Below are 24,934 nucleotides of genomic sequence, written 5' to 3'. Positions count from 1 at the left end.
CCAACTTGTACTTCCCAAGCGCTTAGTACAGTGCTCTGCACACAGTAAGTGCTCAATAAATATGATTGATTGATTGATTGATTGATTGAAGCTCTCCATGCCCAGAATGGTGCATACTCTCTTATCCACATGGAATGAACACAGGCCAGTAATGATCACTCAGCCATATTAAGATACTCACAAGGGAGGCTCTCCGTGCCAACCCTGCCAGTCATTCCAGTGGAACGGAATGAGTCCACCACACATCTTCAGAAGCCCAGAGCTCACCAAACTAGCAATTGAACCGGTTGGTTCCGGCCAAGTTCTACGAACCGGGGATGATCCGCAGAGAAGCAGCCCAGAAAAACCCCAATACCTTGCTGGTGCCATCTGGGGCTTGGTAGGTCAGAATGTAGCCGTCGATCTGAGCAGAAGGCGGCTTCCAGGTCACCACACCCCCAGACTGGGTAACATCAGACACCCGGAGGTTCTTGGGAGGATCGATGTCTGTTTAGAAAGAGGTAACTATTACTTCTGAAGGTGGAAAAATGGAAGAGTTGGAAGCGAGGGAGGGGGATTGAAAAGGCAATCTAGAGTGAGAGGGAAGGCTAAGCTGTGTCTCTCCTCATGGCCACCAGAGAGAGTCTTAGAATCGGATATGTACAGTCATTTTCATTTATGAGGAAATTTATAATTCAGCAGCATTATTGTTCTAAATAGCCAGAGGGCAGTAAGTAATTGCATTTGGATAGTCATCTCCGTATTCTGACCAAAGCTAAGAACTGGCCAGAAATTTCCATCTCAAAAAATCCCCAGAAAAGGTGATTTTAATTTAGCTGTCCCAAAAGAGATGCCTTCAGGCTGAAAATGTTCCACGAGGGCTCAGGTCGGATGGAAATTACAGTAATCCACTGGGCTTTAATAGGAAAAAAGTGACTCAGTTGCTTTGAATTAGCCCTTTATGTCATATTCTGTTTCTCTAACATAAATTTGGTTTACCTTTCAAAAACAGATCATTAGCGAGTCATTGGTCTAATTTTGACGGAGAATAGTATTTCTGCTTTGAAAGAAAATCAAGGCCTGCCTTGAAAAAAAAACAACTCATGAAAAAACAAAATAGTGTGATTTTGTTCTGTGAAGTCCTGGGAGAGCACCTTTGTGACCTCTTTGTATGTCCTGGTTGTCAGTCTGGAAAACAGCTGTGTGTCAGTAGGATCCGAAAGAAGAGGGTCAGTGGCAGGACACAATCAGTCAGTGGTATTTATTGAGCACTTACTGTGTGCAGAGCACTGTGCTAAATGCTTGGGAGAGTACAATGTAACAGAATTGGTGGATACATTCCCTGTCCATGATGAGCTTGCAGTCTGCAGGGGGATTGAAATATTAATAAACAAATTACGGGTATGATGATGATGATGATGATGGTATTTGTTAAGCGCTTACTATGTGCCAAGCACTGTTCTAAGCGCTGGGGTAGATGCAAGGTGATCAGGCTGTCCCACGTGGGGCTCACAGTCTTCATCCCCATTTTACAGATGGGGGAACTGAGTCCCAGAGAAGTTAAGTGGCTTGCCCAAGGTCACTCAGCTGACAAGTGGCAGAGCCGGGATGTGCGTAAGTGCTGTGGGAGGGGAGAATAAAGGGTGCAAATCCAAGTGCAAGGGCTACTGCGCAAATGGCAAGTGAGGCCAGCCGGAGAATACTTTGTGAGCCCACCGTTGGGTAGGGACTGTCTCTATATGTTGCCAACTTGTACTTCCCAAGCGCTTAGTACAGTGCTCTGCACACGGTAAGTGCTCAATAAATACGATTCATTGATTGATTGATTTGTCTTTGTCAGTTCCCCCTGGCAACTTCCTGAGGAGTGGCTGTCATGGCCCAACCTTGCTCCTCCTCCTTTCTAGCTTCTGTTTGCTTTAAAGCACTCAATCACCTTCCTCCCTAAGTCTTAGGAGACTACAGTACAAGAGAAATTAGACTGTAAGCACTTTTAGGGCAGGGACCAGGTCTTGTGCTCGTTGCACTCTCCCAATTCAGAGTGCTGCTCAATAAATCCCACTGATTATCTGTGTGCCTGGCCCTTCATTACCTGTCAGAGCTTTCGTGTCAGCTGTCTTGCTCTCCCGGCTCCCCTTCTCAGCCCAGACGTAGACGGAGTACTCCATCCCTGGCCTCAGGCCCGTCAGGGTGGTGGTTTTCTTGTCCTTCCCCACGGGTATCACCTTGGTCTCTCCATCGGCAGAGGTGTAACGCACCAGGTACCTGTCTATGGGAGCCTGGACCCCGTCCCAGGAGATGACGGCTGAATCCTCGGTCACTCTGTTGGTCACTAGATTTGTGGGGCTGTCAATCTCTGAAATGAAGAATGTTGATTAACGGTGGTTAATAGGGTGGATCAACAGGCCCCAGAGAGGTTGGCTAGAAGGCTATTTACTCTTTGTTTGAGGCCATTCTCTCCTCCATAGGCGAGGCCCCTTATGCATTTGGACAGACTCAAACAAGAGCATTTTACCTGTCCGGCATCATCCTCTCCCAATCAATCAATCGCATTTATTGAGCACTTACTGTGTGCAGAGCACTGTACTAAGCGCTTGGGAAGTACAAGTTGGCAACATATAGAGACAGTCCCTACCCAACAGTGGGCTCACGGTCTACTCACTAACACTCACCTTACCAACAGCTCAGAGTACAAAATAATAATAATAATAATGATGGTATTTGTTAAGCGCTTACTATGTGCCAAGCACTGTTCTAAGCACTAGGATAGATACAAGGTTATCAGGTTGTCCCACTTGGGGCTCACAAGTCTTGATCCCCATTTTACAGATGAGGTAACTGAGGCACAGAGAAGTTAACTGACTTGCCCAGAGTCACCCAGCTGACAAGTGGCGGAGTCAGGATTAGAACCCACGACCTCTGACTCCCAAGCGCGTGCTCTTTCCACTGAGCCAAGCTGCTTCAGACAAAATGGCAGCCTGGCTATCGGCAACTGGGTAGATAAGTTATTTTCATGTTTCTGGTATCTCCGGTCTGGAAAAGTCATGGAGACGGGGGTAGAGGGAAGAAGGAGGGGAGGGCAGAGTGGTAGGGAGCAATATGACTGGTTACAGGCAATGAGTCACGTTCAGCCCTGCCAGGACTGGAAAGAGTTGTATCCATGGAGCTAAGCTGAGGTCATCAGCATGGGTGTCCCTGGTGCCGGCCTGAAACAGATATGGGCTGGGTTTGTGGCAGGTCTAGACAGAGAGTTCTTGGGCACATATTAGGCCTTGAAGGTGTGAATGCTAAGGAAGCTTTGACATCTATCTCCCACATTAGACTGTAAGCTCCTTGAAGCCAGGGATCGTGTGTACCAATTCTATCGTAGTCTTCCAAGTGCTTAGTAGAGTGTTCTGCACACAGTAAGTGCTCAATAAATATTATTGATTGATTGAAGCTTACATAGAAACTGCTTGGAGTTTGGCCAGACTCCGCATGTATCAGTGGGTTGGCCACTTGTTTCATTCTTCCCCCCAAACAACTCAATGAAAGACTGAATGAGGCTACTCAATCCAAGGGGCTCAAGGCAAAACTGTATTTCCAACCAATGTAACCCATGTTCACTGATGAAAATAGCTTCCTCTACCAGATGGATTTTTTTAAACAGTTCTTGTTAGACACTTAGTATGTGCCAGGTACTAAGCGCTGGGGTTGAAATGAGATAATCAGGTTGGACAGAGTCCCTGTCCTACAAGGGGAACCATCTGAGATCTGAAAACACCCTGCTCTTCCTCTTGGCCTCCTCCTTGGCTGGCTCTTGGTTCAACAGCGGGATTAAAATCTTATGCTATAAAAAGAGCTCCCAGCTCCTTGTTGCTTGCCAAGCCAGGTTTAAGGGGTTTGTAGGCTGTGGGATGGAGCAGAAAATAGACTCAGGGCCAGGGCTGACTTGGAAGTAATCACTGGGAAATCTCTGCATGAATGCTTAAGAGGGTGAGGAGAAGCGTGGCTTAGTGGCTAGAGCACGGGCCTGGGGGTTAAAAGGACCTGGGTTCTAATCCCGGCTCCGCAACCTGTCTGCTGTGTGACCTTAGGCAAGTCACTTCACTTCTCTGTGCCTCAGTTACCTCATCGGTAAAACGGGGATTAAGACTGTGAGCCTCATGTGGGACATGGACTGGGTCCATCCTAATGAACTTGTACCTACCCCAGTGCTTAGTACCGTACCTGGCACATAGTGAGCGCTTAACAAATACCATAAATAAAGGGTGAGGTTTGAGAATTGCCTGCTGCTCTCTGTCTCCTTACTAACCAATCAATCGATGGTATCTGCCAAGCGATTATTGTGCTAAGCTTTTGGGAGTGAACAATAAAAGAGAGTTGGAAGACACTATCCTTATTTTACTTATACATATCTATTCTATTTATTTTATTTTGTTAATACGTTTGGTTTTGTTCTGTGTCTCCCCCTTCTAGACTGTGAGACCACTGTTGGGTAGGGACTGTCTCTATATGTTGCCAAGCGCTTAGTACAGTGCTCTGCACACAGTAAGCGCTCAATAAATACAATTGATTGATTGATTGATTATCCACAAGGAGCTTACAACTGACGAGGGACTCCTGGACCACTCCCAAGGGTTCAGACTAAAAGGTGGTCAGCAGCCCTGGACAGAATCCCATTTGGGAGAGTATGGGACAACAGAGGCTGCCTATACCCCTTCTGAGGGAGGGGAGAGGAGGCCTGTAATAGCCATCAAACAGCATCTTTTCCCTCATGATAGGTTAGAAAGCCTCTGGTGAATAAGAAGTGATTAGAAGGCAGTTCCCTCAAGGGCTTCTCTATCCTTCCATTACTCTCTAAGACCCTTTTATCACCCTCTGAGTGCAGGGCTAAGGATGGATGTGGATCACTCCATCACACTCTTTTCATTCTCTTCTCTTACCGCCCCACCAAGTAAGCTGTAGCTTGGGGCCTTTGTTGGCTTGCCGAGAGTATTGCTTTACCTGGGAAGTTTACAGGAAAAACACAAAGAAATCAACTGATCAAGTAAAGGGAATTTATGAATGCCCCACTCTGAGGCAAAAATCCAGATTAACAACCAGATCCAAAGGTTATGTGAGAGCAAGTTTGAGTAGGGTCCACATAACAGCCATGTGCACAAACAGTTATTAGGGCAACGAGGGAGTTTGCATGTAGACTTTCCTGCTTAGACTAAAGTAAACTTCACATTACTGCTTTGGGATCACCTTCCCCGAACACGGGAATTTCTTTAGTTTTTTCCTTCCCAATCTCAGATTCAATAGAATTGACACAGAACCCTTTGCCAGCAGAGCAGTACTGTGAGGCCAGAAGAGAGTCAATGGGACAGCCAGGACCACCAGAAATCTTTTCCAGGCCACTCTTAGGAGAATACTATTCTACAACCTCAATAAAGCTTGATTACCTGTCTCGGCTTTCGTGTCGGCTTTTTTGCTCTCTTTGGTCCCCTTCTCAGCCCACACGTAGACAGAGTACTCCATGCCCGGTCTCAGGCCCGTCAGGGTGATGGTGCTCTGGTCCTTTGCCACGGGGACCTCGTTGGTCTCTCCATCAGCAGAGGTGTAGCGCACGATGTACCTGTCTATGGGGGCCTGGACCCTGTCCCAGGAGACGATGGCTGTGTTCTCGGTCACTCGATCAGTCACCACATTTTTAGGGCTATCGATTTCTTCCCGAAAAAAGGAGAAAGAATAAAGACGTTTCTGAGACGAGGAGGCACCCTGTATATCCATCCACTGGTTAAACCCTTTAGCTCCAGGGACTAATACCAAAACTACCTCCTGTCAAGCACAATAATCATCTACAGGGAGCTCACAGATGCTGATAGTAATAGTAATGGTATTTATTCAAACCCTATTGAGTGTAATGTGCTTGGGAAACCAACAGAAGCTCAAGGCCCAACCAGAGCTCACAAAAGGCTCAGGGAGCAATCGGAGAGCATGATTAATGCAAAACCAGTCAGGGAGTGTGTTTCTTGCTGTTGCTATCTTTTCCTGAGTGCTTAACGGTGCTGTGCAATCAGTAAGCACTCAATAAGTGTCATTGATTGGCTGATTAATGAGGCAATATGGCCCAGCAGAAAGATCATAGGACTGGGATTTGGGAGACCTAGCTTCTAGTCCCAGGTCGGCCAGTTGTCAGCTGTATGACCTCGGGCAAGTCACTTCGCCTTTCTATGCCTCAGTTTTCTCCTCTGTAAAATGGGGATTTAATACCTCATCTCCTTTCTTCTTAGACTGTGAGTTCTGAGTGGGACAGGGATTTTTTTTTTTAATTGCATTTGTGAAGCACTTACTAGGAGGCCAGACAGTGTTCAGCTCTGGATAGATACAAGCTAATCAGGTTGGACACAGCCCTGTCCCACATGGGGCTTACAGTCTTAATCCCCATTTTACAGGTAAGGTAACAGGCACAGAGAAGTGAAGTAACTTGCCCAAGGTCACACAGCACTGATACTTGCCTCCCCCTCTCTAGACTGTAAGCCTGTTGTGGGTATGGATTGTCTCTCTTTATTGCTGCATTGTACTTTCCAAGCACTTAGTACAGTGCTCTGCAGACGGTAAGTGCTCAATAAATACGAAAGAATGAGAAGTGGAGGGGGTGGAATTGGAAGCAAGGTCCTTCTGATTCCCGGGCCCGAGGTCTATCCGCTAGGTCACACTGCTTCTCAGGATTCTGATAGATTGCGTCTGATCAGATTTCCTTTTATCTATCCCAGCACATAACTCAGTGCTTGGCATATAGGAAGTACTTAATAAATAGCATTATTATTACATTTTGCCAAGAGAGGTGTTAAGAACCTCATCAGAGCCATGTAATGAACACCACAATATTGCATTTTGGGGTGTATGGAGTGAAGAATATGACTTCCAATTCCCACTTCTAGGCCAACTTCAGATTGTAGAACAACTCTCAGATGTCAAATTCCAGAAACTCTCCAGAGTAAAACTAGCCCATTCCTACTGCTAAGAATCCTAGCTTCTGTTTCCCTTCCCTCCAGTTACCTGTCTCGGTTTTCGTGTCAGCTTTTTTGCTCTCCTGGGTCCCCTTCTCAGCCCAAACGTAGACGGAGTACTCCACGCCTGGTCTCAGGCCTGTCAGGGTGGTGGTGGTCTGGTCCTTCATCACAGGGACCTCCTTGGTCTCCCCATCGGCAGAGGTGTAGCGCACGATGTACCTGTCTATGGGGGCCTCGACCCTGTCCCAGGAGACGACGGCTGCATCCTCAGTCACTCGATCAGTCACCAGGTTTTTAGGGCTGTCGATTTCTTCCCGAAAAACAAGGTAGGGATAAAGACATTTCAGAGATGAGGAGCCAGTCTGTATCTGCTCATTAGTTGAGACTCTTCTAGTCTACCAAAACTACTTCCCTTCAAACACAGTAGTCATCTACAGGGAGCTCCTAGCATCTAGTAGTAACAATAATGCCATTTATTCAGTCCCCACTCAGTGTTGTGCACTGTATTATGTGCTTGGGAAACAGAAGCACTAGACCCAGGCAGAGCCCACAAAAGGCTCAGGGAGTCATCAGGGAGTATGGTTAATGTAAAACCAGTCAGGGAGTGTGTATTTCTTGCTTTTGCTATACTCTCCCCAGTGCTTAGCACTGGGTTGTGCACTCAGTAGGCACTCAGTCAGTATCACTGGTTGATTAATGAATCAACATGGTCAATTGGAAAGATCGTGGGATTGGGGGTTGGGAGACACAGCTTCTAGTCCCAGCTTCTCCCATTGCCAGATGAATGATCTTGGGAAAATCATTTAGCCTATCTGCGTTTCAGTTGCCTCATCTGTAAAATGGAGATTCGATACCTGTTCTTCTTCCCTCTTAGATATGTTGCCGGCATGTACTTCCCAAGGGTTTGGTACAATGCTCTGCACACAGTAAGCACTCAATAAATAAGAATGAATGAATGAATGAAAGAATGAGTCCCGAGTGGGACAGGGACTGAGTCTGATCTGATTATCTAGTATCTACTCCAGGATTTACCTCAGTGGTTGGCATATAGATAGTGCTTAATACCTCCATCACTATCATTACTATTGGAATGATCAATAATATTAATAATTACCATTTCTAGTATTATTGATAATACTACTACTAATAATTGTGGTATCTCTTAAGTGCTTACTATATGTCCAGCACTGAACTAAGTGCTGGGGTAGATACAAAATAATCAGGTCCCACATGGGGCTTAAAGTCTAAGAAGGAGGGAGAACAGGTTTTGAAAGTCCATTTTGCAGACAAGGGATAATGGACAGAGACATTAAGTGACTTACCCAAGGTCACTCTGCAGACAAGTGGCAGAGTCAGGATTAGAACCCAGGTCCTCTAACTCCCAGGCCCATTCCACTAGTCAATGCTGCTTCTCTAATAACAGTAGTAGTATTAATGTGTTCTGGCAAGAGAGGTGTTACAAACTTCATCAGAGTCATGGAATGAGCATCACAGGATCACAGTTTTGAGAGAGACTTCCAATTCGCACTTCTAGTCGAACTTCAGATAATAGAACGTCTCTCTGACGTCAAATTGCAGCAACTCTCCAGCATGAAGCTAGTTCATTCCTACTACCAAGAATCCCAGCTTCTGTTTCCCTTCTCTCCAGTTACCTGTCTCGGCTTTTGTGTTGGCCTTTTTGCTCTCCTGGGTCCCCTTCTCAGCCCACACATAGATGGAGTACTCCGCGCCTGGTCTCAGGCCTGTCAAGGTGGTGGTGCTCTGGTCCTTCGCCACAGGGACCTCTGTGGTCTCCCCGTCGGCAGAGGTGTAGCGCACGATGTACCTGTCTATGGGGGCCTGGACCCTGTCCCAGGAGACGATGGCTGTGTCCTCAGTTACTCGATCAGTCACCAGGTTTTTAGGGCCATCGATTTCTTCCCGAGAAAATGAGGAAGGAATAAAGATGTTTCAGAGACAAGGAGGCAACCTTCAAGCATCCACTGGTCCCATAGTCTACCCTCTAGGGACTAATACCAAAACTATCTCCCTTCCAGCACAGAGGCTAGCAGTAACATTAATGGTATTTATTCAACCCCCACTCAGTGTTATGCACTATATTATGTGCTTGGGGAGCTAACTCCAAAGCATGAGTCCCAGTTACAGCCCAGTTTCAGGGAACCATCTGAGGGAATGGGTAATGTATAACCAGTCAGGGCATGTATTTCTTGCTTTTGCTATACTCTCCTGAGTGCTTAGCACAGTGTTGTGCACTCAGTAGGCACACAATAAATATCACTGGCTGACTAATGAACCTACATGGCCCAGTGGAAAGATCATGGAAGTGGAAGTTGAGAGACCCAGCTTCTTGCAGTTTTAGTAGGGTGCTTACAGCTTCTAATTCCCACTTCAAGGCCAATTTCAGATCATAGAACAGCTCTTAGATGTCAAATTCCAGAAACTCTCTAGCATGAAACTAGTTTGCTCCTACTATCAAGAACCCCAGCTTCTGCTTCTCTCAGCTACCTGTCTCGGCTTTCGTGTCAGCTTTCCTGCTCTCCTGGGTCCCCTTCTCAGCCCACAAGTAGATGGAATACTCCACGCCGGGATTCAGGCCTGTCAGGGTGATGGTGCTCTGGTCCTTTGCCACTGGGACATCCTTGGTCTCCCCATCGTCAGAGATGTAGCGTATGACGTATCTGTCTATGGGGGCCTGGACCTTGTCCCAGGAGACGATGGCTGTGTTCTCGGTCACTCGATCAGTCACTAGGTTTTTAGGGCCATCGATTCCTTCCCAAGCAAATGAGGAACAAATTAAGATATTTCAAAGTCGAAGAGGCAGCCTCCATCCATTCACAGGTTAAATCTCTCCATCTATCCCCTAGACCCTATTATTCAAGTGTTTCCCCCTCAGCTCAACGGTCGTGCGGTTTTCTCTTTGGTCATCTGGATATAGCTCACAGAGAGGTTACTGGTTCTTAGTCTCAGAGGTCAAAGCACAGTGCTTTGGTTCAGTTTAGGGACCCAAGTTTCCCAAGAGGATTTCCAGCTCCTCATCTCCTGAAGAGTAGCCTGAGTGTCGCCCAAAATGCTGACTGGGACATCTCCACCAGGGCCTCCTGCATTCCCCCTTGCAGGAATTTTGGGGTTCCTTTCCTGAGCAAGCTCAATATTCAATCTTCTTTCAATCAATGGCATTTATTGGGCACTTACTCGGTGCAGAGCACTTTACTAAGCACTTGGGAGAGCACAATACAGAAGAGTTAGTAAACACCTTCCCTGCCCACCACAAGCTTGAAATGCCACTTATGTTCTAACAGGAAAGGAAGTGTTCAGAGCTTCAGAATAGCCATGGAATGAGCAGGACCTTACTGGATTTTTCGGGGGGAACTAATAACTTTCAACTCCCACTTCTAGCCCAACTTCAGATTCCAGTACTGTTCTCTGATTGCAAATAAGAGGAAATCTCCAGTATTAAACTAGTTTGTCCCTATCACTGGGGATCCCAGTCCCATAGGTTACCTGTCTCAGCTTTGGTGTCAGCTTTCTTGCTCTCCTGGGTCCCCTTCTCAGCCCACACGGAGACGGAGTACTCCTCGCCTGGTCTCAGGCCCGTCAGAGTGGTGGAGACCTGGTCCTTCGCGACGGGGACATCCTTGGACTCCCCATCGGCAGAGGTGTAGCGCACGACGTACCTGTCTATGGGGGCCTGGACTCTGTCCCAGGAGACGATGGCTGTGTTCTCGGTCACTCGATCGGTCACCAGGCTTTTAGGGCCATTGATTTCTTCCCGAGAAAATGAGGAAAGAAGAAAGGCATTTCAGAGGCAAGGTTGATGTCTTCAGCAATACACTGGGAGGGGCCTGCCCTCAGTCTATCTTCTAGTAGCTATCACGCAAGCCCCCTCCCCTCAATTTGAAAAAAAAGGAGCTCTCAGTGTGATCCTTGGTTCCTAGTCTCAGAGGTCAAAGGGAAGCATTTTGCCCTAATTCTGAGTTCTAAATCTCCAAAGGAGGAATTTACACTCTCAAGAAGTGTAGTTTATTCTTATTTATGTGCACTTCCTAAAAGGTTGGAGGATAAACCAGAGGTTTGAGTCTCTGAATACATTTCTGACCCTATTAAAACAGTGTTTGGCACGTAGTAAGTGCTTAACAAACGTGACAATTAGAATAATGATTAGTATTATCACAAATTTATTTTCCTTTTATCTTCTGCTGTTTCCCTTCCCACCGGTTACCTGTCTCGGCTTTCGTGTCGGCTTTCTTGCTCTCCTGGGTCCCCTTCTCAGCCCACATGGAGACGGAGTACTCCTCGCCTGGTCTCAGGCCCGTCAGAGTGGTGGAGACCTGGTCCTTCGCGACGGGGACATCCTTGGACTCCCCATCGGCAGAGGTATAGCGCACGACGTACCTATCTATGGGGGCCTGGACTCTGTCCCAGGAGACAATGACTGTGTTTTCGGTCACTTGATCGGTCACCAGGTTTTTAGGGCCATCGATTTCTTCCCGAAAAAATGAGGAAAGAAGAAAGGCATTTCAGACAAGGTTGATGTCTTCAGCAATACACTGGGAGGAGCCTGGCCTCAGTCTACCTTCTAGTAGTTATCACTCAAGCCCCCTCCCCTCAATTTAAAAAAGTATTCAAAAGGAGCTCTCAGTGTGATCCTTGGTTCCCAGTCTCAAAGGTCAAAGGGAAGCATTTTGCCCTAATTCTGGGCTCTAAATCTCCAAAGGAGGAATTTACACTCTCAAGGAGGGTAGTTTATTCTTGTTTACCCTGCACTTCTTAAAAGGCTGGAGGATAAACCAGAGGTTTGACTCTCTGAATACATTTCTGACCCTACTAAAACAGTGTTTGGCACATAGTAAGTGCTTAACAAACATGACAATTAGAATAATGATTAGTATTATCGCAAATTTCTTTTCCTTTTATCTTCTGCCGTTTCCCTTCCCACTGGTTACCTGTCTTGGCTTTCGTGTCGGCTTTCTTGCTCTCCTGGGTCCCCTTTTCAGCCCACACGGAGACGGAGTACTCCTCGCCTGGTCTCAGGCCCGTCAGAGTGGTGGAGACCTGGTCCTTCGCGACGGGGACATCCTTGGACTCCCCATCGGCAGAGGTGTAGCGCACGACGTACCTGTCTATGGGGGCCTGGACTCTGTCCCAGGAGACGATGACTGTGTTTTCGGTCACTCGATCGGTCACCAGGTTTTTAGGGCCATCGATTTCTTCCCGAAAAAATGAGGAAAGAAGAAAGGCATTTCAGACAAGGTTGATGTCTTCAGCAATACACTGGGAGGAGCCTGCCCTCAGTCTACCTTCTAGTAGCTATCACTCAAGCCCCCTCCCCTCAATTTAAAAAAGTATTCAAAAGGAGCTCTCAGTGTTATCCTTGGTTTCCAGTCTCAAAGGTCAAGGGGAAGCATTTTGCCCTAATTCTGGGTTCTAAATCTCCAAAGGAGGAATTAACACTCTCAAGGAGGGTAGTTTATTCTTGTTTACCCTTCACTTCCTAAAAGGCTGGAGGATAAACCAGAGGTTTGACTCTCTGAATACATTTCTGACCCTACTAAAACAGTGTTTGGCACATAGTAAGTGCTTAACAAACATGACAATTAGAATAATGATTAGTATTATCGCAAATTTCTTTTCCTTTTATCTTCTGCCATTTCCCTTCCCGCTGGTTACCTGTCTCGGCTTTCGTGTCGGATTTCTTGCTCTCGTGGGTCCCCTTCTCAGCCCACACGTAGATGGAGTATTCCACGCCTGGTCTCAGTCCTGTCAGGGTGGTGGTGCTCTGGTCCTTCACCACGGGGACGTCCTTGGTCTCTCCACTGGCCGCAATGTAGCGCAACATGTATCTGTCTATGGGAGCCTGGACCTTGTCCCAGGAAATGATGGCTGTATCCTCAGTCACTCGCTCTGTCACCACATTGGCTGGACTGTCAATATCTTTGAGAGAGAATTTGGAAAGAGCTGAGTAATAGTAACTGTAGTTATTGAGTGCCCTCTGCACGCAGTGCATTGTACTGAGGGCTTAGGAAGTATGAAACAGAGAAGGGACACGTTCCCACCCGCCCACCCCCAACACACAAGGAGGTTATGCTCTCATGGGGAAAACAGGTCTAAAAATAGAATAGTCAAAATAAATAATTGAATTTACTGTTGAACAAACCAATAGGTTAAAGAGCTGAGGATAGATACGTACAAAGGAGCTGAAGACAGCTGGAGGTGTAGGTTTTTACAACTTGAGGTGTGGGAACTCCTTGGGGAAGGCTTGATGGAGGAGGTGGGATTTCAGAAGGGCTTTGAAAAGAGGGAGAGCCAAGATCTGCTGGATTTGGGGAGGCCTCGGGAAAAGAGCATGGGCCTAGAAATCAGAAATCCTGGGTTCTAATCCCTGCTCTTCCTCTTGCCTGCTATGTGACCTAGGGCAAGTCACTTAACGTCTCTGTGCCTCATTTTCCTCAACTGTAAAATGGAGATTCAAAATCTGTTCTCCTTCCTAGACTGCGAGCCCCACGTGGGACAGGGACTGTGCAGGACCTGATTAACTTGTAACTAACCCAGCACTTAGAACAGTGCTTGGCACATAGTAAATGTATAACCATTACCATAACAAGAATAATAAAATAATAATAGCAATAATAATAATGGAGTCTTAAATATTACATTAATAATTAAGATACCAGTCAGACTCAGCAGTAGATTGAATATGAGAATTGAAAGGCAGTGAGAAGTCCAGAATGACACTGTGAATTCTGGAACAGGGAGGCTGGTGGTGAAATGTAGCTTATTCTGCACTTCCTAAAAAGCTAGAGGATAAAGCCAGGCGCATGATGATCCGGATACATTTCTGAACCTATTATATGCTACGAACAGCATGGATTTAAAGTTTAGATGTGTCATCTGAAAATTCCAACAGTGATTTAAAACCACAACATTAAAAAAGGGATTGTCCAGAGGAGATCAAGATCCAGTTTCCACTATAAGAGCTCTGTACTCAAATTGTCTTTTGTAAGAGTGGCTTTGGCCTTCGTCACCTAGTTTCTCCATGTCCTAGTTTGAAGCAGAATGCTCTGTGAGCCGGTTCTGCTTCAGTAACTGTGTGCCTCCAGATTCCTTGGGAGGAAATACAATCTCGGAAGGCAAAGCACCAGATTATTCCTAATGTGAAACATTAACTTGCTTGTCATAAGTAATTTAGGGATCTGGGGAACTTACGGATGGAACTACTTTATGTGGATTTCTCTCTGCAGAGATGAGTTTAAATCAGCACTTCTCAGAGTCCTATTAGTACCACTGGGGGAATTTCAGACGAAACATAACTAAAACGAAGTGTTCAGGCCCATAATCTGGTACACCTACCATTGCATTGGAATAATTGTTTCATTCATTCAGTGATATGGTCTGGGTCATTGGTGGAAGAGGCAGCAGGAAAAAAAACTGAACTACTTCTTTTAACACCCTTGCCTTTGTTACTGCTAATTATTAAGAACTCGTTTGTGCTATCATCTCCCCCATTAATGGAGGTACCAGAGTTCCCTCACTTCCTACAGAAAAGGGGCCCCAGATAAGCGTTTAGGAATTTAAGTGCCAAGTTTTTGCCAGTTGAGCACATCTCGCCAACTCGATCAGTCCCTTCCCCGATGAATATCATCTCTGCGTCTCCAGCCCCCCTTGTCCTCCCTCCTTACCTGTCTCGGCTTTTGTGTTGGCTTTCTTGCTCTCCTGTGTCCCCTTCTCAGCCCACACGTAGACAGAGTACTCCGCGCCCGGTCTCAGGTCTGTCAGGGTGGTGGTGCTCTGGTCCTTTGCCACTGGGACGTCCTTGGTCTCCCCATCGGCAGAGGCGTAGCGCACGACATACCTGTCTATGGGGGCCTGGACCACGTCCCAGGAGACGACGGCTGTGTCCTCAGTTACTCGATCGGTCACCAAGTTAGTTGGGCTGTCGATACCTTCCAGAAAGAGAGGTGTCACAGGACACCAGGTGTTACTGAAATCAGTAGGAGATAACACAGGCGTAGCCATTACCAGGTCAGGTCAATGGTCCATCCAGTCACTATTCTGTCTCTGACGGTGGCAACACGTTATCTCAAGAAACTGTAAGACGGTTACCTTTCTGGACATCAAATTGGGAAGTCCCCGTCTCACCACCCTACCTTTTCCCTGCCTGAATTTATCCATATCCCTCTTAACTTACTACTGTTGGCCTGCACAGTTTCCTATGCTAACCAATTCCAGATGTTGTGTGAAGTAGTTCTTTTGTTTTGAACCTACATCCTCAACCCTTTGGGAGTGCCCCTTCCTTCCATTACTGTGGATTTTGATTTCAGTCTGACCACACCCTTCACAATTTGGTAGATTTCACTCCTGTCCCCTCTCAACTTACATCTTCTAATCTGAAGAGTCCTAACTTTTTCAGTCGATCTCCTTAATGACCTTTCCCGTTACCTGGATCATTTTGGTTGCCCTTTCTTGGACCTTTTCTTGTCTCTCAGGTTCATCAACAACAACCCTATTTTGAGCTCAGTGGTTCATTACTAGCAAGCCCAGGGAAATCACCACTGCCAAGGACCATCTCTAGAACCTTCTAGATAGACGGGAATTATATTGCCGTCTGCCAGTCCTCCAGCACCGTAGCTGTTCATAACAATACACATCCTTTTTTCTGGTGTTTGTGAAGCGCTTACTATGGGTCAACATCTTTCAAAGCACTGGGTTAGGTACAAGTTTATCAGGTTGGACACAGTCCCTGTCCCACTTGAAGCTCAGAGTCTAACTTGGAGGGAGAGGGATTTAATCCCCATTTTGCAGATGAGGTAAATGAGAGACGGAGAAGTTAAGTGACTTGCCCAAGGTCACAAAGCAAGCAATGGTCAAAGCCAGGATTAAAACCCAGGCCCATGCTCTTTTCACTTGTTCAGGGCTAAGGGTCGAATTAAACCAGCAAGGGACAGGCAAAAGCTACAGATAATAGGCAACAACGGGCAGAAACAAAGCTGGGAGTGGGAATGTACTGAGCTCTGCTTCCCAACCGACATTCCAAGGGCAGAAGCACACTGGCAGAAACAGCAACGGGTGTTATGTGGATAAAATGAGTCTCCAATACTTTCCCCTCCACTCAAAGGTGAGAACCTCCACTGGGCCTCACTCTCCTTTACTTTATTCCAGAGGCAGGAAGTTCTATTTTAACATGGTTCTGGTGGAAAACACCATGGTCTTGTGGAAAAAGCATGGGCCTTGAGAGTCAGGAGACCTGGGTTCTAATCCCGGATCTGCCACTTGCTTCCTGTAGGACTTTGGGCAAGTCTCTTCACTTCTCTCTGTCTCGGTTTCCTCATCTATAAAATAGGGATTCAATGCCTGCTTTTCCTCTCTAACATACTGTGAGCCCCATGAGGGACAGATGCTGTGTTCAGTCAGTTCGTACTACACCTACCCCGGTGCTCATTAGGGGATGGAGGGAAGAGGGAGTGAGAAAATGGAAAGGGGAGAGAGAACACAAATGAGGCCGCTGGACAAAGGAAAAACCATATGGAGAGAAGGGAATGAGGAGCAGTTGCAAGAGGGGCAAAGGGGAGTTGGAGAATAAAAGAGAAAATGGCCTCTTTGGCTGTTCTATGTCCTGCTCCCGTCTCTGCTGCAAAGTTGATGTGACGCACGATGGACCACATCTGTAGAGCTCAGGGTCCAAGGAGGGTCTCTCGTTCCACATCCACAAACCAACGCACACTATGTGGTATCTGGCATGCCACACAGCTCAGCCCCTGTAGCACTGTGGCCTCTTTTCTTGGCAAGATGGCCCTCTGTGTCAGCTGGGTGATTCAACTCCATTAGCTGGGGCTGGAAGGGGAGATTCAGGCACTAACCAAAAAGGACTGATGCCCAATCCACAGGGCAGAAGGAAGAGCAGGGATCTTGGGGAATAGGGTGGAAAATGATCTTCAGTTGCTGCTTCTAGGAAGGAAAATGGGCTCTCGCTCACAATCTAATCCGCTGACGACTGCAGGGGGAGGGCTGCTACCTGTGTGGTAACCTCCCCCTCCCACCCCCATTCCCTGCTCCTGGATGGGAGTCGGATGCTCGGGAGAACCTGAGGAGACAAAGAGGAATATGGGAGCGGCAGGGAGAAGAGGGGAGCTCCCGGCATAAAGCCACCCAGATCTCTAATAGAAAACGTTGTGGGAAGGATTAGACAACATTTCCATTCCAGATCCAAGCCTTTCGGTAGCTCTGGGCTCCTGGCCAGCACACAGATGAAGAACAGCTGCGGGCCAGACTGCAGCCCAGACAGGTTTCCCGCTACTTCCACTCCCTCTGTGGGGAAAAGAGGGGAGCCCTATGGTTTCCTAATCACTGGAGACTACGTGGCCCTCAATTCAGCGCCCAAGAAGAGAGTGGCTGTCACCTGATGCCTCCTTTACCACTATTTAATGCCAAAGGTCCTCAAGCTCCCAACTTTGCAGGAACAGCAACCCCAGTTCCCTGCCCACTCTCCAGGTTTGGGGGCTCTGCCCCAAGGAACCGTTCTGCATTTCCTCTGGAGAGATCTGGTTGTCCTCCATTCTTAAAAGGAGGTGCCACTGACCATAAACTCCACCTCTGGGGTGGTGTGTGGCTAAAAAAGGCAGTCAGCCCTGACTGTGCTCACCCAACAGCTGCCCCCTGGTACTGTCATGGATTTGAATCATTCGTCTGCAAGGCCTTCTTCTGTTGGAATTTGCAACCTGATCTTGCCTCATGATCCATATGAAGCTTCTGCTCCAAAAGAGCTGCTTTTTAAAAAAAATGGTATTTGTTATACACTTACTATGTGCCGGGCACCGTACTAGGCGCTGGCGCAGATTCAAGCTAATCAGGTTGGACACAGTCCGTATCACACAAGGGGCTCGTGGTCTTAATCCCCATTTTACAGATGAGGTAACTGAGGCACAGAGAAGTGAAATGACTTGCCCATAGTCATACAGCAGACTAGCTGCAGAGCCAGGATTAGAACCCAGGTCCTTCTGGCTCTCAGGTCCATGCTCAATCCTCTAGGCCCTGCTGTTTCTCCATGCGTTGACTCCTTGCGATGGCTTCAGGGCACCACCATTATTAACAGAGCTATTTGATATCTCAAGAAGTGTCATGGAGGCTAATAGCCTGCTGAAAACATCTCTCAGAGAATTGGAAACACAGTCCATCTGGAACTTCCACATCTCTTAATGCATCTGAGCATGGCTGCATCTCCACAGCACTTATGTACACATCTGTAATTTACATTAATGTCTGTCTCCCCCTTTAGACTGTAAGCTCCTTGTTGGCAGGGAATGTGTCTACCAACTCTGCTATACTGTAGTCTCCCAAGTATTGAATGAATGAAGTGCTTAGTTCAGTGCTCTGCTCACAGTAAGTGCTCAAATATCAATCAATGGTATTTACTGAGAGCTTACTATGAGTACAGTACAACAGAATTAGCAGATGCGTTCCCTGCCTAAAAGGAGCTGATCGACTGATTACATATACTTCCTTTTAGATGGCTCCAGATTTGTAAAATCCAGTATAAAACTGAAAACTGTGAGCCCCTTGTGGGACAGGGACAGTGCCTGACCTGACTGCCTTTTTAAAAAATCTATTTTATGGTGTTTGTTAAGTGCTTTCTATGCTCCAGGCACTGTACTAAACACTGGGTAAATATCATCATCAATCGTATTTATTGAGCGCTTACTGTGTGCAGAGCACTGTACTAAGCGCTTGGGAAGTACAAATTGGCAACATATAGAGACAGTCCCTACCCAACAGTGGGCTCACAGTCTAAAAGGGGGAGACAGAGAACAAAACAAAACATACTAACAAAATAAAATAGAATAGATATGTACAAGTAAAATAAATAAATAAATAAATAGAGTAACAATAAATAGAGTAACAATAAATAGAGTAACAATAAATAGAGTAACAAATATAAGCTTATCAGGTTGGACACAGTCCTTGCCCTTAATGGGGCTCGCAGTCTTTATCCCCATTTCACAGATGAGTTGAACGGAGGCACAGAGAAGTTAAGTGACTTACCCAAGGTCACACAGCAGACAAGTGGCAGATGAAAACCCGTGTCTCAAGTGGGTTTATTCATTTAAAAAAAGATGAAGCTTCGCACTAAACGTCACCATTCTGAACTTTGGGAAGGTGAAATAGGAAGGAAAAACTCAGCCCAACAAAGCCTTTCTTTAGCTCTGGAGGCTGAAAAACGCATTAGAACCCATGTTCTTCTTACTCCCAAGCCTGTGCACTTCCCACTAAGCTACACCGCTGAAGCCCACACCCGTCAAGTGCTTTCCCTTGTGGGCAGTGCCCAATAACCAGTGGCTTTCATAGGCTGGAACAAAAATCCAACCCAGGACAATGTCAGGAGAAAAATGTTCGCTGAATGTCCCCTTGGGCAGTCGGCCTCTTGCACAGACTATGCAATTTAAAGATCAAGAAGGGTGGATGGACTAAGTAATCTCACCATTTAAGCTTTTCTGGGGAAACAGGGCCAAAAAGAAAAGCAATGTTTCTCAGAAACATAGTCTTCAGGAAGCAGTATGACAGTGCTAGACATATGAGAGAGAGCTGGTTTGAGGGAGGATGCAGTGGTATCCAAACACCCCTTCCTGACTGATGGTTTGTGGATGGCAAGATAAGAAAAATGCAGTCAATGCACCAAGTTAAGGACTTCCTGAGCAAGTTGGCATTTTATTGCCACCGGATTCTGAAAGTTTAGAAGACTTTTACGGGCTCGTTACCTGAGGCCAGTTGCTTAGAAACTGAGAAGGAGGTGACATTGGATCCGTGGCAAACAAATTCAGAATTCGCCAAGGAAAGGGGAGGCATTTCAAGAACAGATTTCCTGATTTCTCAGACAGGTTCCCTGCCACTGAGAAAAGGTCTACAGCCTCCAGAGCTAAAAAAAAAAAAAAGGCTTTGTTGGGCTGAGTTTTTCCTTCCTATTTCGCCTTCCCAAAGTTCAAAATGGTGGCGTTTAGTGGGAAGCTTCATTTTTTTTTTAAATGAATAAACCCACTTGAGTTACTGAGAAAAACCAAAGTGGGTAGTACTCAGAAGTTGGAAGATTCTGGGGGAAAATGCTACAGTTTTTCCAGTCCCAAGAATTCTAACAAAGTTCTGCCACTAGCTTCGAGGAGCTTAGGCCAGCACTGAGGCATAGCCTAATTTATCTTCCAGCCCCGTTCAACTGCAGCCTGGGAATGTCAATGGGTGGGAACCAATAACCACATTTCTCTCTCTCCTGCCATCAGTTCTGCTGGGTAACTGGAAAAATACCTTGATTGGATAATTTGTTACTCATCATTGTTTACGGCTGCTTCTCATATTCCAATTTATTTTCCCTCTCTAGATTGAGGACGTCGAGGGTAGCAAGCAGGAGAAAATGATGACTCCCCCACAACCCCACCTTAAGGTAAACAAACTCCATTGACATTTGCCGATAGGCCTGCCACACCGGCACTATATTTCTTGCATTCTGATCTGCATTGGTCCTTTGTTTATCTTGACATGGAATGCAATCCAAAATAGTAAACAAATTCAACTGAAGATTTTTATTCTACTTTTAGAGCCCGGTTAGCTCAGGATATAACTAACCCTGTATCAGCCTCCTGCAGAGAAGTATAAGTCACCACAACCAAAACAATCTATCATCCAGTCTGTCCCCACAGGCTTCTCACACTATATACCACTCAGGTTGTAAATGAAATGCTGGCTCCCTGTCAAATTATATAGGATTTAGGTACTCAAGGAACTATCTGCCACAGTGCGCTCGATCCCAGCTCTGTCACTCGTCTGCCGGGGTACCTTGGGCAAGTCACTTTATTTCCCTGTGCCCCATTTACCTCATTTGCAAAATGGGGATTAAGACGGCAAGCCCCATGTGAACATGGATTGTGCCCAGCCTGATTACCTTGGATCTACCCCAGCAGTTAGGATAGTGCCAGGCACACTGGAAGCACTTCGCAAATACCATAAAAAACAAAAACAAACAAAACAAAACAAAACAAAACCAGTCTGATCTCCTCCTGTCCTCTCTGCTGCATTAACTGTCTGGTGCCAAAGGAGAGTGTTTTCAATTGAAGGGTTCAGGCTCGGAGTGGCAAGAAGGTGGCTAATTGTCTGGTTTTATGCCATCCAATCCGTTTTTGTCGTTGATGGGAAGGGGTACTGTCAGCAAAGAGAGCAGCACTCCCGAGTGTGTCTAATTGAGGAGTCTTCTTCCTCACCTCCGCCGCCCCACAGCATAGCATTCCAGAATAAAGGCAAAATCTTGTGTCTCAAGCATCATTCATTGGAGCAGAGATTCCCAGAGGCCATAACTCCTCTCCTTACCAACGATCCCCTCAATGTTGTCGTGTTTTCTGAATTGGAACTAGGGGCCCAGGAAGGATTTTGCTTGACTCCCAGTGACCGACCCCACCGCCTGCAGCACTGGGCTGCTTGTTTTCTGTCTTCATACATGTTAATCACCCGCGAATATGCTCATGCCGCCTCTTTTCTCCCTCCCCTTCCCACCTTAACTATTTCACAGGTCTAGGTGGTGCTCAGGAAAATCCTAAGGGAGGCTACCACACTGGTGACAAGGTGAGAGGATGTTCTCTTTCACTTCTGTTTGATTCTAATTAGTGAGGTGATCATAGAATGGTGGAATCTTAGAACTGGCATGAGTCCAGTCCTCTAACTCCAGGAAGATGAGTGACTTAAAACCATACTGGACAGAAATCCTTAATTAGGTAGAAGTGCCATTGTTTTCTTTTTTAAAGACACCAACATATCGGCAGTTGACTTTTTCCACTTGATTGTGAAAACTCTGAACCCACTGTTAGTGTTAACATTTGGCCCCGATTTACAGCACCCCAAGTGATAGATTCCTTACATTTTTTCATAACCCAGCCTTTCCCTCAGCTCACAGGAAAGAAAACACTTTACCCGGGGAAGGAAAGCAGCAGAAAGGAACATTAAAATTCAAACAAATTGGAAGTTCAGTAACGGAATAAAGTGGTCCTTACCTGTCCTGCCATTCAAGGACATGGATTTCCCCTCTAACCCGCCTCTCATGGGTATGACAGTGATCTTGTACTCCGTTCCGGGCTGCAAACCTAAAGACACCATGGGGGGCAGAGTCAGTAATTGGTTTTCAGTTTTGGCTAAGAATGGTGATGATGCCCTTTTCCTTGGGATTCCTTTGTACTGGGAACCTTTGAGGTTCTGAGGCTTCTGTTTCGGATGTCACACAACCACCAACTAGGAGAGCAGTTGCCATCTGCCATAACTCCAACAGGGAGGCCTCTGAAGACTCTGTTGGACTCTGGAGGGCAGCCAGGCATTTTGACCCCACCATCATTTAAGAAATATCCCCCTTTCTGGGGCAGGCAGCTGGAATTTCCTCCTCTGATAGGTGGCCATAACGTTTCCCAACTATGTGGGAAGCCAGATGTGGTTGCGGTTGGAAGAAGTTTTCCAGGACCTGAAATCCTTTCCAGGTAAAAAATTCTGGCTTTGGACCGGGCTGACACTCCAGGAGCAGCAGTCTGGCTGAACAGTGCCTTTTGAGATAGCAAATAGAATAATAATAAAACTCTCCCCTACACCCCCTGCCCCCCACATACACACACACATTTTCCCCAGAAATCATTCAATCAATGGCATATAATAATACAGGTATTTGTTACCGAACACCGACCTGTACAAAATCATGTTGCAGTAGTTAGCACTTTAGACTCTAAATCCAGCAATCTGAAGTCCTATCTCAATAAGACCTCATTTTTTTTAAACCCTTAGATTATGAGTCTGAATTGCATCTACCCCAGTTTTTAGCCCACAGTTAGTACTTAATTCCTTTATTTGCGGGGGGAATACAACAGTAGCAAGATATGCTGCCTTGCCCACAAGGAAGTCAAGGAGACATTAAAACTCACGAGCTACGAGCAAAGTGCAAACACCAACTTCTCTCCTGGGCTGGCAGCTGGCAGGGATGCTGTCTGAATGCTGGGCAGGGAGAGGAGACATCCAATCGTCGGGTGCAGGGTGGCACCTTTCGGCCTGGATGCTCCATCCCAGCATCTCACACAGAGCCACTGCCACCCCTACTTCGGCTTTCTCCTGCCCAAGGAGTTGATGTGACAGTGGAAAAATTTCAGTCGCACGTGCCAATGGCCCAGCTTCTCCAAGAAGGCTTTTCCCAACCCCTCCGGCCACCTGTGGCCGCTGCCCCACTAAGGCAGAGCCGAAGAGGGTTGGCTCTTTTGGAAGCAGACCTCAGACTTGAGACCTTTTTCCAGGGGGTTTGAGACCAGGAATTCTCACAAAGTCTGACAAATGTCGGAGTGGGGTCCGGCTCAGGACTCAAGAACTCCTATAAGTGTCTGGCCCCATTTCAGTTCCTTTCAACCTTGGAAGAGAGGGGAATTTTCAGGACTGCTTTCTCCAGTCAGGAAACTCCAATACCAGCCTCTGCCATTCTCCCCTCAGCTCCTATGCTGAGTGCTTGGCCAAACTGAATAAAGGACCCATTCATCTGAGCAGGAGAAGGCCCTTACCTGTGAGATCATATCTGCTCTTGGGGTCATTGCTCTTGAGTACAGTCACTTCCTTCTCCTCTTCCTCCTCCTCTTCTACCTCCTGCCCAAGGAGGGGACTGAACTTCAGCTTGTAGTAATCCACTTCCATGGGGGGGTTTTCCCATTCCACTTCCAGAGAGGTCTCTGTTTCATCTGTCACCCAAGCGGTGCCAATCAAGGCCAGGTCTGGGAAGGGGAATGAGTAGGAAGCAGAGACATGAGTGGATTTTCCTTCAGCCATTTACTAGTTTTGTTTAAAGCACTTGATATTCACCCCACCTTCAGTTCCACAGCACTTCTGTACACATCCATAATTTATTTATTAATATCTGTCTCCCTCTCTAGACTGTAAGCTCTTTGTAGTCAAGGAACGTGTCCACTAACTCTGTTGTATTGGACTCTCCCAAGTGTTTAGTACAGTCCTCCGCACACCGTACCATTGATTGTACTTAAGCTCATTAAGGGCAGAAAAACGCATCTCCTAATTCTGTTTTATTGTACTCTTCCGAGCCTTAATATAGTGCTCTGCAAATAGTAGATTATAGTAGAGTTACTGCATATGATTCCTGCCCTCTGGGAGCTGTTGGGTGCAGGGAATGTGTCTGTTATATTGTTGCATTATACTCTCCCAAGCGCTTAGTACAGTGCTCTGCACACAGTAAGCCCTCAATTCTCCAGATCAATCAATGGTATTTACTGAGCACTTAATATGGGCCAGGCACTGTACTAAGTTCTTGGGAGAGTACAACAGAAATAGCGGACATGTTCCCTGCCCATAATGAGCTTACAGTCTAGAGGTCATTGTTGCTTTCTCCCACCGACCATGCTGTTAGGCTGTTAGGCTGATATACATCAGCAGAGGACTGCTGCCCTGGGACCAAGATTTCTTTGGACCCAGACATTTAACCCAGGCTGTAAAACAAGCATCCAGCCCACACTGAGAAGCAGCGTGGCCTTGTGGAAAAAGCACGGGCCTTGGACTCGGTGGATCTTGATTCCAATTTAGGCTGTGCCACTGGCCTGCTGGGTGACCACGGGCAAGCCACTTAACTCCTCTGTTTCGCCATCTGTATAATGGAGAGTCAATGTGGGGTTGGGACTGTCCCTGACCTAGCTTGTATCTACCTCAGTGTTTAGTACAGTGCTTGGCACATAGTAAGTATTTAACAATACCACAGTTATCATTATGATGACTACTAAAATCCCTGTTGCGCTGCAGAGTTGAATCCAGAAGTGTAGAGGAGAGGAAGGGCACAGTAGCTGGGGAAGCAGGGAAGGGCCCATGTTTTAAATATCTGGAACATGGCTTTCTCTGGGCTTTTCCCAGGAACAGAGCCGCTCAACCTTTCTTATCAGAAGTAGATTCTCAAAGCTTCCTGGAACCCCTTTTAAAATTTCCCTGTTTCCTCT

At 46.6% G+C, this 24,934-nt stretch overlaps 1 protein-coding gene across 1 annotated transcript in view; it reads right to left on the bottom strand.

Moving 5' to 3' along the window:
• The window catches only part of TNN (tenascin N), a gene marked incomplete at its 5' end in the record, with an annotated part of 47,844 nt that overhangs the window by 20,038 nt on the left and 2,872 nt on the right, over nt 1-24,934 (bottom strand). The window contains 13 exons of the mRNA XM_038758592.1: nt 356-486; nt 2,069-2,332; nt 5,403-5,666; nt 7,003-7,266; nt 8,609-8,872; nt 9,462-9,725; nt 10,458-10,721; nt 11,176-11,439; nt 11,900-12,163; nt 12,624-12,887; nt 14,633-14,896; nt 21,974-22,063; nt 23,504-23,710. Coding sequence (XP_038614520.1) covers nt 356-486; nt 2,069-2,332; nt 5,403-5,666; nt 7,003-7,266; nt 8,609-8,872; nt 9,462-9,725; nt 10,458-10,721; nt 11,176-11,439; nt 11,900-12,163; nt 12,624-12,887; nt 14,633-14,896; nt 21,974-22,063; nt 23,504-23,710 — 3,068 coding nt within the window. The remainder of the gene's footprint in view (nt 1-355; nt 487-2,068; nt 2,333-5,402; nt 5,667-7,002; nt 7,267-8,608; nt 8,873-9,461; nt 9,726-10,457; nt 10,722-11,175; nt 11,440-11,899; nt 12,164-12,623; nt 12,888-14,632; nt 14,897-21,973; nt 22,064-23,503; nt 23,711-24,934) is intronic.

The sequence above is a fragment of the Tachyglossus aculeatus genome, chromosome 16 (genome assembly GCF_015852505.1).
Source record: "Tachyglossus aculeatus isolate mTacAcu1 chromosome 16, mTacAcu1.pri, whole genome shotgun sequence".
In the NCBI taxonomy this organism is placed as follows: domain Eukaryota; kingdom Metazoa; phylum Chordata; class Mammalia; order Monotremata; family Tachyglossidae; genus Tachyglossus; species Tachyglossus aculeatus.
The sequence above is the reverse complement of the archived record's forward strand: the minus strand, read 5'-3'. Positions and strand labels throughout refer to the sequence as shown.